This window comes from Pecten maximus, chromosome 14 (genome assembly GCF_902652985.1).
Source record: "Pecten maximus chromosome 14, xPecMax1.1, whole genome shotgun sequence".
Taxonomy (NCBI): Eukaryota; Metazoa; Mollusca; class Bivalvia; order Pectinida; family Pectinidae; genus Pecten; species Pecten maximus.
Genome location: NC_047028.1, coordinates 27,476,940 through 27,493,086, shown reverse-complemented (window position 1 = coordinate 27,493,086; position 16,147 = coordinate 27,476,940). Strand labels below are relative to the sequence as shown.

General features: G+C 34.6%; 1 protein-coding gene across 1 annotated transcript; it reads right to left on the bottom strand.

Moving 5' to 3' along the window:
* Positions 1-353: 353 nt before the first annotated feature.
* LOC117342768 (importin subunit alpha-4-like) lies at positions 354-16,020 on the bottom strand. The gene is made up of 14 exons (XM_033905009.1): positions 15,853-16,020; positions 15,019-15,063; positions 13,796-13,959; positions 13,258-13,353; positions 12,872-12,957; positions 12,574-12,660; positions 11,836-12,050; positions 10,936-11,067; positions 10,064-10,192; positions 9,540-9,644; positions 9,058-9,129; positions 8,711-8,873; positions 8,308-8,399; positions 354-7,435 (listed from the first exon to the last, which is right to left on the bottom strand). The coding sequence occupies exons 1-14, from the start codon at positions 15,916-15,918 to the stop codon at positions 7,340-7,342; spliced, it is 1,548 nt and encodes a 515-aa protein (XP_033760900.1). The 5' UTR covers positions 15,919-16,020; the 3' UTR covers positions 354-7,339.
* Between the last annotated feature and the right edge of the window lie 127 nt (positions 16,021-16,147).

Genomic DNA, 16,147 nt, shown 5'->3' with positions numbered 1-16,147 from the left:
TTTTTTTAGGAGGGCGGGGTTGGGGAATTTAGCTAAGCTTCAGAGAGAGAGAGGAAAGGGCTGCTGAAGATTTTCCGCTTGTGAATATTGGTTTAAATTCGATCTTATAATCCAATGAATTTTGTTACTGACAACCTGTGAAACTATATCTTCTTAATGCAGTTCCCTATGACTTCTGTGCTCATTTTAAGGAATGAGGAAACTCCAGTGTTTGGAAAGTAATGAAAACAGTGTTACAAACAAGTACATTAAGAACATTCTTACTTCCTTCATGATTGTGATCAGTTGTGGAACAAATCATAGACCAACATGAACAAGTGGGTTATTATAAACAAAATAACAAACGCTGAAGATTTCACTTTAACAGTGACAGAAGCCCCGGGATGCGGAAGGCTCCTGTCACGAGAATTTATTGATCAAGACGTTATGTCACCAGTATCGCGTTTCCATCATAGTAGAATTTTATCAAAGTTTAGCAATCTCAGAACCGAACCTATTAAATTCATCGAATAGATTCACTTAAGAAATAAAAAAAAATAGCAAGATTGCATAAAATATCAATGATACCTTAGTATAACGTGCAGTGCACGTGTTTTAGTGTTTTTTTTTTTATCTACTTGAACGGTACTGTTGACATCACCTAAAGCATTTCTCAATTACATGACACACTGTGTAGACCGATATATTTGGACCATCTTAACAGCATTAATATGTAGATCAAATAAAAATATTCGGCAGTGACAGCAATTTCAGGACAATCATTAATTATCACAAAAATAATGAGTTAGCACAATATCGCGACTTGCTCCGAGCCGATTGTCATTGTAAAACAATTTGCCCATAGTTCAACTTTTCTTTTCCTTTTTTTAGAATATTTGTTAAAATGGCCCGTTTTATAAAGTTATATCACTACAAATTTATGGTACAATATATACAAATTAGCCATATAGAAATAAATCCTATGGTAAAAGAAAAAGCGTCCAGTATAGTTATGTCCAAGGATATGTCTGTCATATCAAGGGAGGCAACTGGGCCAGAGAAATCCAACAACCTCATACACAGAAATAATAATAATTATGGATGAGGCGAAAATGGAGTCAAAGAATTCAGGGGAGATATTAACATCAACAATTACAGTTAGAATGTGTCAATGAGATAACTGTGAACTGTTAAGGAAGTAAATAAATAAATAAATGACGACTAACAATGATAAACAATGTAATTATACAGCGACCACTTCCGGTTCTTAACTAGTCAGGCTTATGTCATATCCAATATTTTATAATTCCTCATTTTTAAGGCCAATTAACAGCAAAAATTATTGTGCGCAGGAAAAAAATAATTGGATTTGGCAATTTGAATGTGTATTAACGGTGAAGAAAATATAAGCCGCAGCCGATTATGCATTTAAGTTTGGACGGGTATTTCACTAACCCAATTTTTCATTTACTCTGCACATGTGCAGGAGATGTAGACACCTCCAGCACAAATATGTCGCATATATCACATTGGTACGAGGTGAATTATAAGAAAATCTGCCATTAGCTGAAGACGAATATATTGGTGTTTTTACCATACAAAAATAAAGCTGTCTTTTTTTTTTCGGTTCAGTTCATATAGAACAGATGGGTATATATACAAATTAAGCAGCTAGACTTTCAGGAAAACATTCAATGTACTATTAGCAAAACACCCCACAGTGCAATTATATTGCTAGCTAGCCATAATGTATGATTTAGAACAATCCAGCTTTTAGCTTAATGGACGCTGTCCAACTAGGTATGTTTACAGAGAATTTGATAAATAGATAGCAAACGCTCTGATCGGGAATACTTCAAGAGGTTCCAGATATATACATAGTTATTTATGATATTGAAAAAACAGGTAATATTTACGATATACTTATAATTGACGCCATGCTTGTCATATGCCAATAACCTATCCCCAACGCACTGAGGTAAAATATTCACTAATAACAAAAAAATAACCAAAATAACAATAAAATGCTATGAACATTAAAATTCAAACATTCTTTTTGATGATAAATTTTCCGAATATCTCATAAAGATGCATTATGGGAATAGACAAATATTATTAACTGTACAGGTGACATAAGCACGGAACAAACACGCTCCCACGCTCCCGAGAGGATATGACCAAGCAAGTTTGAACATACAACTGGATACTTAATAACGGTTTTAACTAAAACCAATACTTTCCTTTGGGAAAAAAAATGTTCAAAAATTCATGCTATAATGATAATAAATGCCTACTTGAGCTATTTTGATAAATGCTTCATAATCATGTGATGCGATTAGTATCATCATGAATGAAAACCAGACATATTAACAGTATATCTTGAATCATAGACAAGAACTCATGACTTTTATGAACACAATCATATTTATTGAGTGTGTTTAAAAGTTCATTTTTTAAGTTTACTCTGCATATTAATCAACACCTCACAGGGTCAAAATAATATTTTCAATTTTTTCTTAATATTACAGTAGTAGGGTTATCAAATGACCTTCAGAAGTAACTCGTAAATACTGTACATGACAGGATTTAATGTATAGAATACAAGCAATTAAATTCCCAAGACTCACCTACATCAAACTCTGTAGAGGAAGCAGGCAACTACATTTGCCAATTACCAACCGATTCTAGACAGTGCTAGCTTACACAATTGTCTTGAATCTGGTCGTGTAGTTAATGTAAAAATGAATGTCATAGGTCCGTAAAAGGTCTTGTCCAGCACTTCTTTGGTCAGTAGGTCAGGCCTATTATATAGTACAGTAATATGTATATCCATGTCAAACGCACACGTGACTGGAATCACGCTCTTACTATAATAGAATGTTGAACAGGCGAAGAAATGTCAGGATCCTTCTTATGACACTGCATAACAAATTTACATGAAATGCCCGGAATATAAAATGTCTTTACAACAAGACAGACTGATTAACCCAAACAGGAAAATTCAAACCGGCAATTAAGAAACCGGCAATTAACAGACTAGAAGGATACACACTTATAGCAAAGGTGAATATGTCCCAGCAAATATTGTGAATGCTGTTATTGGAGACAGTGCTTTCAGCTTGCATTAAAAAAGTAGGAATGATTTACTTTAATATCCAAGTTTGTGACAGGTTTGAAAATGGGAGCAAATTGGTATGCCAATGTGCACAAGATATCAGATTTTCTCCACAGCAGAAGAACATATTGCTTGAAAATTGTAATATACAATCTCACAATGAAATACAAAAACATATGGAAGATTCTGTAGTTCACACTTTACACTGTCACTTGAGCACTTGGCTAATTTTTGCTTCAAATGAACGTGTTATATACATCAGCATTGTAATAATCGGCATTCCAAGCTAAAATCTAAAATTCACTACTACTGGATATATATGCAAATTAGTTGTCAATATTAATGTTGTCGCTGTAAAGCCACATTCATTCTCGCACAACACACTGGTATACTGGATATTCATTCAGCAAAATGGCACACATCAGCTATCAATCATTCGTGGCACACACATCAGCTATTACCTATGGCACACACATCAGCTTTAACCCATGGCACACACATCAGTTGTTACCCATGGCACACATATCAGCTATTACCCATAGCACACACATCAGTTGTTACCCATGGCACACACATCAGTTGTTACCCATGGCACACACATCAGCGATCTATCATTCCGAACTTTCAAATCTGTACACTCACCTGCTATGTCGTAACTCATACCATACATACAGTGGCCATCTCATCATACACACAATAGCAATCTCATTATATAATCCACACAGTTACCATCTCACCACAATATAATACACAATCATCACCAATACTATAAAACCATTATCACAAAAACACCTTAATGTATTGCACACATGCATGGCAATGCGTCTAGTGTTGGTCAACAGCCAACATTTCTATCAAGACATGTGTATTAAAAGTTGCTCAAATAGCAATACTTTTACACATCATTTCCATGGCAACCTGGACAAATCCAAGAAAACCATACAATAGTAATATGAGAGGCTTGCATCTCTCTATTAAGATCAAATCCTTGAAGATTCGCTGCATATTTATTTGTCATAAAACACCATGGAGAGCAACTAACGAAAAATAAACAACACGTTCATTTGGGGCCATCCGTACAAAAGACCACGGGGCCACATATCTCCATACAATGAGCATTTCTATATCAAGCTATCATTTCTAGCAGCAAAATCAGTCCACATACAGCAAACATATGCTGCACATTGGTCAGACAGCATTTACCTTTTGCCATCCTAAAATAAATACAGAATCCTCACTCATGATTTCTTTATACACAAGTCTCAGATCAGTAATAAAGGGGTGTTCTATATATATGGAACACTTCTTTTTCTTGGAAGGTTTAAGATTACATTCACAAAAATTGAATATCATGTTCTTTGTTAAGTGAAACTCACATAGTTTCACTAAAATGGTAAGTAAAACCGATTTCAGGCCTTGGCACTCTTGCTGAAATATATATCACAAATACATAGTTTCAATAAACAATAAATTACTGTAGTAAAAAAAATTACATTAAACCTACTTCTGAAGTAGCATAAAAACATTACGTAAAACCACTGGCACTTTCACGAAACACCATACAGTGGTTTTGAAATGAATTCACATAATTCATTCATCATCATAAAGAGTAAATCATCCGACTTTAATGGCAACACTTGCAAACAAGACGGAGTACACATGCTTTTCAACTCTAAATCACATCTCGCCGAAATACACTGGATTTGAAACATATTTATCAGGTATTTATAATCGGCATTAGAATATTCATTTTTCAGCTGAAAAAATTACTTTCACTTTTCTATTATTTACAAGGTGTTTCTTCCTGCAGAAGTGCTATCAATCCTTACTACACCTTCCCCACCCCAACCTCCTCAATCAAAAAGTCATACAAAATATGACAGAAAATAGAATTACCAGTAGCATGAATATATAGCATATGAATATTTCCCATTTTCATAACACATACTCATTTTCATCACATTTACACTGTATCTATTGTCCGGTCATTTCTTCTAGTACATTCTTAAAAAGGTAAAACAAAGAATTTGATTTCTTCTCTTTAGAAAAATATTCCAATAATCCTTAGATTATCATGTCTACTGAATCAAATCTATCTTTTCTGTTTTAATTTTTCAATCAGAATAGCAAGCTTACACACAATTATAAAACCATTTTACACTTCTTCATACTCGCTCTCAATATAAACAGTTTATACGGCTATCATTTACAGCTGTTTGTTTTGTTGATCAACATCCCATAATAATCTTTTCTTCTGTCACACAAAGATAGTAATAGAAACCATTTCAAATTTATTCAAATATCGTAAAAAAAACATACTGAAGCTGTGAAGAGTGGAAGCTTAAGGCTTTGACAAGCTGTCAAATTGACTAAACGCTATTCCAGCTGCTATAGAGGCCAGTTTACAACTGTTAATCATTTGTATGCCAATTTAGATACTAAACCCTTGATCGATGTTTGAAAATTTGAGTGACCGTCAAAGAAATCCTTTCAAATATTGTTTTCAAGACAATCTAAACCCCAGTATGTATTTTATCCATTATTCCATATAGACACTGGATTTCATTTGAATCATAAAGCCAAAACTTCTACTACAGATTTTTTTTATAATTATCAAAGGAATTTTATCCTTCAGTTTTTGTAAACCAATTTGTCAGACATGCTTTCATCAGTAAGTCTTAATAAAATGTCTGATGGATTTAAGAGAGATTAAAAGAAATTACAAGTGTTTATTTTGTCACCAAATGATAAAATAGATCCTTGTTCATTATAAAAATATTTGAAACAAGTTTAAAACACCTGTTATTATTTTACTGACCACATTTTAAGAGATGATTTAGTATACACAAAAACACAAAATATAGAATTTTGTCCAGATTATACATTTTGCATAAAGCCCTGAGGTTTCTAAACATCCTTATATGCAATTTTTTGTCAATTTACACAGATGTTGTATATTGGAAATGTTTGCATAAATGAGTTATTATACTTTGAAAGTTACATGAAGAGACCTCTAGTCAGGCATCATCTATAAAAATGAATTATAATCAAACTTATGCGGTACAAAACATTTTAAAATAATTTCTATTTATTCACAGCAATTTCTCAAAAAAAAAAAAAAAAAAAAATAAAATAAAAAAATACTGGAATGAGGGGGAAAAATGCTGTTTTTACACTATATCTATAAACCTAGCACATGAAGTCTTGGTATTTCGAAGGTAACAAATTTTACTAAATACAAATATAACACAGAATTATGCCAGCTTCTTCAGTAAAAGAAAAGTGTGACTGCGATATTTAGTTAAAAAAGATAAAACAGATATAAATATGAGCAGGTTCACCTTTACCAACAGCAAACTTATATTGTTATTGTGCGACGCCATATTTCATATGAATAGTGTAACTTTAAGCAAAATACACACACAAAATTTATTTGAAATGCACAAATCCAGCAAAGCCAACATGGCTCTTAATTTTCCTGGTTTGCCCATTGGGGTTAATTGTCAATTGAGATATATACTGTATTTATACACCACTTTGCTTCGTCACAGAGGTCAAAGTTCACTGGTGTCGACAGGTCAATTTGGGGTCAATAACTGTGGATACAGCTTTGTGTCAAAAGTCATTAAACATGACGCTGTTGAGGGAAAGGTCAAGGTCAGAGTTCATTTTCTCAAGTCAGTTTGACCTCCTGATCCTCAGTTCGTCTGTCTCAACAAATTAAGTCGTCATCGTTTGGAGGCTGGACTCGCACGGTCTGAACACCATGTCCTGTGAAACCATCCGTTATTGTTCACTTCTCAATGAATTTTTTAAGGGAGACATTCAACAAGAGTTTTCCCCAAAGAATTCTTGATATTGTCTGTCAAGAGTTTCCTTGCCCTACACAAAGAGCTTTTCTTGGAAGTTTGTGATTTGATATTATCGGCCCAGAATCTTTCCTGGAGCTGTCCCGGTTTCACTTCCAGGAGTTGTCCGTAGAGTGTTTCCTGGAAGAACAGGACCAGATATCCTTGTGGTTAGTGTTTGTCCATTATACAGTAGACTTTGTCCTGTGTTGTAGGGTCTCCTGTCGATGCCCAAGGGGCGGAGTTATGAAATGAAGGGACACAAGATTTTTTTCCTGGGAGGAGACAGTTGGCTATCTAATTTTGAATAGTCTGTCAATCCCAATCACAGGGTGTACTAACAAGCGCCTAGACTGTACCACGAGAGAAAGTCAACGTCGTGGTCCTTGTCCTGTTGTCAAAACTTGAACCCATCTGAAGGAACCGTTGAATTGGGGTCAAATTGAAAACCTTGAGTTGTGGATTCTGGAAGCACAGACGGATCTTCTTCCGTCTGAAAGACAAAAATGCACTTGAAAAGTCAAACTTACTCAATTTCCATTGCACTAATATGATTTTTTTTTTTCGTTTTTTATCAAAACTATATTCCAGAAGTTGACTTGGAGATCAGAGCCCTGATGTTATAACTATGTAAAGCAAGTAACATCAGAGAGATTGTAAAACAGTGACATTGGCGGAGCTTTCAAGATTTTAATCATCGACCCCACTGCCAAGGTCTCAGTTGCACTCCTTTGTCAGTCATGAATATTCATGGCTCCCTGACGCTATGTCACTCCTACAGGGACAGGGTTGGGCAGAGATTTTAAAAGTTTAACTTCTGACACAATAAACTTTCACTCACACAACCAAATACACACACACAAAAAATATTATCCTTTACACGCTGCTTGCTTACAGAGACTTCAGATTCAGTTTCCAATCATCGGTAACATTACGATCAACTCGGATGTGTTAACATCTATACAAGTGATAGCCTAATGTCCCTCATATGACGACGAGTATCTCTCAGGGATAGTCAGCTCTAGTACTCACACATCTACACCAGACCAGGGAACTAGTACAATCTCTGTTTCATCATTTCTCCTTCAAGTAACTCATGGTATTAGCTTCATTCAAAATTTATTTGTTTGGAATACAATTGTTCGTGATCTTATCCATAAAATGTGATTTCACATTCATTTGTATGAATATTCTTACTTTTAAATTTCAATTTGTAAAAATCACGCTGATTTAAGAATACTGGTTTGCTTACTCTATTCTTTTTCAGCACACCTGAACTTGGTATTCTAAATTTCCTCTTTTGTGAAAGCAATTTATCCAAGAAACATTTAAGCATTTAGAGTTTTTGAGTACAAAACAACTTACGTCATCAGAGAAGTAGTTATCTATAATTTCATAGGCCAATCTGTAGATGTCAGAATTTTCGTGATTCTGCAAGCTTTCAATCTTGTCTAAGCCTGGATAAAAGAAGAAAATAGCATTAACCTTAGACAACCTAATTACTAATCATTTCTTGTATAATAATATGGTTACATGAAGATGTCCATCAATGAAAATCATAAATCAATCTTATTAAATTTAACATGAATAATTTTAATGACAACTTTATTTATCAGGTTTGATCATTTGTCGTATTTCACCAATTGATAAAAGTTTGTTTACAGTTAAAACAAAAATTCTTCAGTTTTTTGTGTATTTTTTTATGACTGCAGTTCCATGTATTTCAAACCAAATTTTTAAAAGAATCATAATATGAGCCAATTCTGACCTCCACACTCCTCGATTAACTGGCAGATGGAGTCGACCTCATCGGCAGCCATTTTCAGGATATTATTGATTCCATCCAGCACCACTTGCACAACCTGTGTGTCTTTCACACTGAGCAGGTCACAGAAAGGGGGGATAACTCCTTGTTCCACAACGTATGACACCTATGGAATTATGGAAGTAAAAATATTTTCGTGATCATTAAAAAAAAAAAAAACTCTTTTTTCTTTTCTTTTCTTTACAAACTCAATCATATTCAAATCCAAAACCACAAACAACACAATTTCATGATAAATAAAAAATATTGAATTCCATTCTCTCCTCCCTAACTTGGATTTGCTCACTCACCTGTTCCTTTCGACCACTGATAGTGAGGTTACTTATCGCCCAGGCAGCTTCTTTCTTAGTCTGAAAGTCACCCTGTTAAAACATAAGCGATAGATCATTAGTTTTGAAAAATCAATGCCAACAAAATGTTTTCCAGCCATTATAATTTCTCAGAAATTGTATAAGTACATATTCATTACTTTCAGCTCTTTTTAGAGCTTGCCTCTAAGCTATGAAAGCTTATTTCAAATACAATGACAGAATTGTTAGATAATAAAGCTTTGTGGCCTGGCATATCTCCCATATATCAAGTAGGCTGAGCTGTACCTACCCTGACTAGATGGTGAATGATAAGTGGGCCGAGTTGTACCTACCCTGACTAGATGGTGAATGATAAGTGGGCTGAGTTGTACCTACCCTGACTAGATGGTGAATGATAAGTGGGCCGAGTTGTACCTACCCTGACTAGATGGTGAATGATAAGTGGGCCGAGTTGTACCTACCCTGACTAGATGGTGAATGATAAGTGGGATGAGTCCAGCATCTATTACTGCCTGCACCTGTTGCTGATTGCCTGCAGTGATGTTGGATAAAAACCAAACAGATTCCTGTAAACCAAGAAAACAGCCTTATTAATATAACATATTTTTCATTTAACTTTTACTCTGTTTCAAAGCTATACAACTTATTTCATGAAAGATTTCATTTTAACGCATCCATAAGATTTTTGTTTTCACAAATTTATCGTTCATGCTGACCCAGATGAAATCTTTCAATAGAAACAGTCTTGAAACCTTTCTAAGGGAAAAGTAACATGCATTACGCTAGTATTACAAGATCTCATCCTGGTATATATGGCATTTTCAGATTTAGATAGAAACAAATATTTTTGCGAGGGAAGAGCAACATGAAACAACTACCATAAAAGGCAAAGAAACAGTAGCTATTATGATCAGGGAATTGTCTTGACCATTTCCGGATGGGATTTAAAAGTACATCAATATTCCACTTTTAACAGCTATCTTACCTTGTTGATCTTTTCTTTGGGATGTGTAAGGAGAGCTGGGAAATGTGAGAGAGCATCACAATTTAGAACGACCTGCGTTTCATCATCTGTCCCGGTAACAATGTTTCCGACAGCTCTCAAAGCAGCAGTCTACAACACCAGAAAAACTTCAGTTAGACTAAACATCCTACCAACACAAAATATATCTTAGGCCATATAAAATTAATTAGTTCTGAGGCCAATGTTTGAAAAAATATATGAGGGACGGATGTGTTCTATAATCATTTTATTGGATACAAAACAGCTATCTTTATTTTTAATTTTTCATTCACATTTTAATGAAATATTTCCATAAATGCTTTGAAGCAACTTCTGTCTTCATTATTTCAACAAGAAACAGCAAAATTTCCACAAAAATGAAACATGCCATTGTTTCAGTTTGTCCAGTTCATCGTTTATCAAAGTGTATAGTTCTGCCATTGTAAAAGTACCCGAAAATCTCCCAAGTATATTTGATGGCAGTATTGTTGATCCTTTCTGAATCTACACGGTGTGTGTGCACGGATAGCAAAGCTATCGTCCACATGGAGATGGTCAGTCATTTGCATCAACTAGCTAGGTCTCTTTAGTGCTAATAACTTCTCTCCTTCAAACGCTTGAAATATCTGCGAGACTAAAGCGCGAACCAGAATGCGAAATAAGTTTTTGGATATCCCCCTTCCCCGCAAAATTACGGACATATCGGGGCAATTTTATTTCATTATTTTGCGATAATTGCTGCAGCTAAATTTTTTTGGATGCTGGCAGGCCTGAGAACCAATTGATTAATTTTCTACGGCCTAATATGTTTTCAAGTTAAACTGTAATGTTTACAATCTGAGATGAAGACTCACCTGGACCTTGACGTCAGGGTGACTCAATAGGGGCACCAGGAAGGGCACTACTTCTGAGTCAATCACCATCTGTATCTGTTCGTTACCTCCATCGGTCAGGTAGGACAAGGCCCAAACTGTGTCCACAAGGATCTACAAATTAAACAAACACGGTATCATAAACCATATCCCATAGGCTTATTGTCTTATACAAGCTTCCTATGCTATGATGACAACAATGAGTATAACATTTATATACAGTCTAACATTATTATCTCAAGTCACTGTGGGTCATGAAAATCCAGGGTATTCAAGATATCAAATGTAATTTTACTGCTAAAATGTTTGTTTGCTGGGTCTATCGCCCCGTGAAAAGCCAGGGTCATTTTGAGGCTGGGTCTCCTTGTAGCAGCGGGTGACTACCTCAATTAACATCAAATTGGAGGCCTGTCGCATGCCACCCAAAACAATTACAGAAAAGACAGACCAGTCCATTTCTCAGCTTCATGAGAAATAAAGATCCAACACAGGTAGGGAGTGCCGAACCACACACCTCGGACCTTCACCTGAGGTTATGTGGCCGGCTCTCTAACTGACTGAGTTATCGCGGCCCCTTCTGTCAAAACAAATTTTTGTTTCAACTTAACGTCAGAGTAGTCAAGTTATCAGAATTTGAGATAAAAATGTTTGACTGTATTATGTATCACACAATCCTGTATGCTACTTTTTTTTCTTCTAAACCAATCATTTTAACAGTGTGAAGAAGAGACATGTTTATGCTGTAGTCACTGCCATTACTTCAAAAGTAACACCAATGTTTGCTTTCTTACTTTCTCATATATGTTGCTTGCATGAAAAAATTAATTTCATAATTTCAATAATGTTGTAGGATATTCAACTGGCACTTTTTGATATACATACATTGATATCCGTGTGGTGTATGAGTTGCGTGAGAGCAGGCAGGATTTCCTGAATGGTATCCAGGGGCGGGGGTGGCTCCTTGTTACGACACAGGTTGACAATGACCCAGGCAACATTTCGGAGAAAGGGAAGTGGGATGTTGGGGTTAATGAAGGATAAAAGTGGCTTTACTGCTCCCAGCTGTATCACATAATCTCGACATCGTGGGCCATCACCTGGTAATGATATAATGATTGAAAATGTCACTATAAGAAATTATCTTTAAAATAATGGGTCTTTATAATTATAAAGAGTAAACTGTATGCAATTAATTCTCCATAATTACTTAAACACTGAACATTTTTTAACTATAGACATTTCATTCTGCTATTAATTTTGACATAGTTGGCCATGATCAGGCACAGAAAACAAGGCTATCTAATGATTTGTTCTCTGACTATCTAATCATACACTGGGTATTACTAAGGTAATTCATGTCCCCTACCCGACTGCTACAAATAGTAACAGTGACCTTGACCCCAAATCCCTGAAACTCAAATTTTTCAAAGAGATAATATAGTTCTGTATCACTGTGTGAAGTTCAATCAAAATCCCTTTCTACTTCTTTGTCAATCAGATGTTTTCTTGTTTTCCCTCATAGTGTTTGATTTCTTATCCAATCAGAGGTTGTTTTATTTCTTTAACAGCCAATCAGATGTTTGATTTCTAGAGAAGCAAACTGCTGTGTAATGTTTATACCTATGATGTTGCCGAGAGCCCACACTGCTTGTTCACAGACATTTTGGTGTGGTGATTCGAGGAGCCGAAGGAAGTAGGGCACAGCACCTAAATAGACACAAAATAAGAAAGTTAAGAGCTTTGATAATTATAATTATAAATTCTAATACTTTTTTTTAAAACTAAAATGTTCTTAATAATAAATTTGCTATAATAATCCCATGTTCAGGAAATTTAACTATGCAGGAATCATTAATATATTGTGACACCATTAACTGGATTGACAAGTTGACATTTGTAAAAAAAAAATGGATGTTACCTGCATTAACCACAGCTTGCGTCTGCTCTGAACTCCCTGACGCAATGTTGGTGAGGGCCCATGCAGCTTCAAACTGTAGGGAAGGACTGAAAAACAATGTTTAGATCTTACTGCATGAGTAAAACATATTGTTTACCAGGATCCATATAAACTACTAACTGTCAGATTTAATTAAATTACATAATGCCATCACTGCCCTTTGAAAAGAACCATTTGTGTCAAGTTTCGTAACTGTTTGCTTTCCAAACAGTGACAAGCACTTTTTGTTTTTCAATGAAGAAATATGTTGTGATTGGTCACTTTAGATATGTTAAAACTACCCATTTTGTGATATTTCGCAGTGATAATGACATGTTCTGATGGTTATATGTATAAATCATTCATACTTGTCATCTTTTACTAAACAATCAACAAGTGTTGGTAGGATTCCTGACGAAATCAAGTCATCAATTGGTGGATTACGGTCACTGGACAAAAGTTTTCTGTAAAGAAATAGTAAAAACTAATATTATTGCGTAAGATGTTGTTTGATCAAAACAAATAGGCATGTTATTGTAGCATTTTTTGCCAAATGAATTGGTTCATAGCAAGTCTTATAAGTTATATGATAAATATTTGTGATTTAACTTCTAAAATTGCCAAAATGTGAGAGATCAATTTGTAGCTCTAAACATGTAGCATTACAGTGTCAAGGTTTTTTTTTATATTCAATAAATGACAATGTTAAACAAATTTTCTGATCTCTATACTATCTAGCATAGATCTGAAGATTGTTGGAAGGTTTCCTTTCTGTTCATGACAACTGATGTAGTAGTGGTTTTTTTTTCTTTTATAATAATATCCTGGTAATGATAACATTTTCTTCTAAATAAATATGAATATGATATGATAAGTGGGATCAGCTGTATGTGTATCACATTTTACCTGGCTGCTTGTACTGCTGTTAGTTGGACTGTTGGTTCTGGACTTGAAGCATTTGCCACTATAGCTTGCAGGGAATCGTGTGTGGGTTTCTCAGTATCTTCAGAATCTGTGCTGTCTTGAGCAGGAACATTTCTTCTCTTTAGAACATAATGGTCTCGTTTATTCTGTAAAATATCATCACATTTGGTAACTTTACTAACATCCAGTCACTGCAGGCTTTTAAAGTTGGGATTTTGCCTACTTGAGCACACTTTTCAAGTCCAGGGCTCAAAGTGGATAGTTTTACCAGGTGGACTATTTGGCTACCAAGTCATAAAATCTTGACGCCAATTGGAAAAGTTAGTCGCCCAGCCAAGTTTTTTTAGTTCAGTATAACATCTCTTTGTAACTTTTTAAATTGTGAAAGTCTTTTTTAGCATTGACGGCACCATGGCAACCAAAATAGGTGCCACTTTTAGCCCTGAAGTCCCCTCATCGGGATGCCAAAATTTTGAAAAGTAATTGTGTAATGACATGCATCTGATAGAAAATAAGTTGAGGGGAGGGGAAAAATAATTATGAATGATTTTGAAAAGGCGACCAATGAGAAATTTCTGGAAATGTTGCAAATGTTGGTTTTTGTAATGTTTTTGTTTGTAACTCTTCTATTTTTATAATGTTACCGAACCAAGAAGTATTTCTTGTATTTTATTGATACACTCATTGGTCATTTAAAAGTGAGTAAGGAGATTTAAATAATTAACCATTAAATGCTTTGTTTGTGTTCAGTATTCAAAATATTGATAAGAGGTGTAATAAATGTACTTGAGACATACATAAATTTTCTACAAAAGAGCGATTCTGTCCTAAATATGTCCTAAATTTAGAAGACCAATTAATTAATAATCAATTGATTTCAAGTTTCTGATTATCGATTCTGAAAGTGAAACTGATTTCCATCACTACTTGGAATCTGCAATAGGATGTGTCATTGCTCAATAAGATCAGACGAAACCTGTGGATTTCAAATTTAAATATAGCTGTGATAAATTATGAAATATTCTTTGTCTGATGTTGGAGTATTCAGCCATCATGCAAAAAAAAAAAAAATCAAAAACTGTCTTCCTTTGAACAGCACATCTATAATCTGTAGTATCCTTGATTTCAAGTTCTACATGACATATATATATACACAAAAACAAAAATACTTAATATATGTTATAAAGATTTGTCTCTTCGATTACCTTTCTTAGTTCAACAGTAACTTCAGTTCTTCTCCTTCGCATTTCCTGCAAGTAAACATAAACACAATTGAGGGTATATTCATACATATGTTTAGTTTCTTTAACTATGCTTCAATCCCTCTTTAAAATATCTTGTCAAACATAATTTGACGGCACAGTAGCATACAATGATTTCATAACCTATGCTGTCTAGATCTCTGCATTTTAAGGGAAATTTGGTAGTACTTATTTGAATGCAAATGGGGAAAGAATCCATTTCCCCATTTCACAATTTTTTTTTTATATAATTGATAATTTATTTGATTAGCATTGCACTGGCTTTTTAGTACGATTTCGTGTGTTCATAGCATTCCCAACTCCTTTGTTGCAATTTACATTGATTATTATATTGATTTTACTGCATGCATGGATGAGTTGAAACTCGACATAGCCCGGATAATCAAATGAAAAATCCAGCATATATCACATATGCACTACTTAATTTAGTTGAATATCTATTGCTATGTTTAAAGTATACAGTGTGGATAACAAAAGGGACAATGGTCACAGTGAACGATTACGTGGGCCGTGTCCTTCAATCATCAAGGAGTGCATTGCTTCAAATGATATTTTTTCTGTGTGATTTAATAGTTGTGTATGGAAAGTTTTTGATGCCAATTATCTTGTATGTTTATACATATAGTGAGCTATGCAACAAAAACGTTGTTCAATCAGGAAATTCGTCTACTTTCACATTTGATTGAAATTGACTGAGACGGGATCTCGAACAATCGACCACATGGCTGCACCTCATGTTTTGGCTTTAAGATCGAACCCAAATCAAATGAAACATACCTCAGCATCTTTGCCCTTATTTTTAAACAGGTGTGTTCTTCCCTTAACACCAACTTCTGTCGTCATTGTGCAAAGGGTTGCTTGTAGTTTTTCGTTTTTTGACTCAAGCTAAATTTCTATTTCCCCAAAATGCCGGCCTTCTTTTTGAGTCAAGCAGGTTTTAGTACGGACGTTCTGATTGGATAAAATTCTGATCCCGCAATTACGCCATACAACAATTATTATATTTCTCTGTGTTTAAAGTGTATAAAACACGAGATAAATTTTGCATTTTACTACAAATATATATCTTATT

Bases quoted from the DNA above. Each gene is read 5' to 3' on its own strand.
- LOC117342768 (XM_033905009.1), bottom strand. From the start codon at position 15,918: ATGACGACAGAAGTTGGTGTTAAGGGAAGAACACACCTGTTTAAAAAT. The intron at 15,064-15,852 runs GTATGTTTCATT...GTTTACTTGCAG, and splicing joins ATAAGGGCAAAGATGCTGAG to GAAATGCGAAGGAGAAGAAC. The intron at 8,400-8,710 runs GTCAGAATTGGC...TCTTTTATCCAG, and splicing joins GTTAATCGAGGAGTGTGGAG to GCTTAGACAAGATTGAAAGC.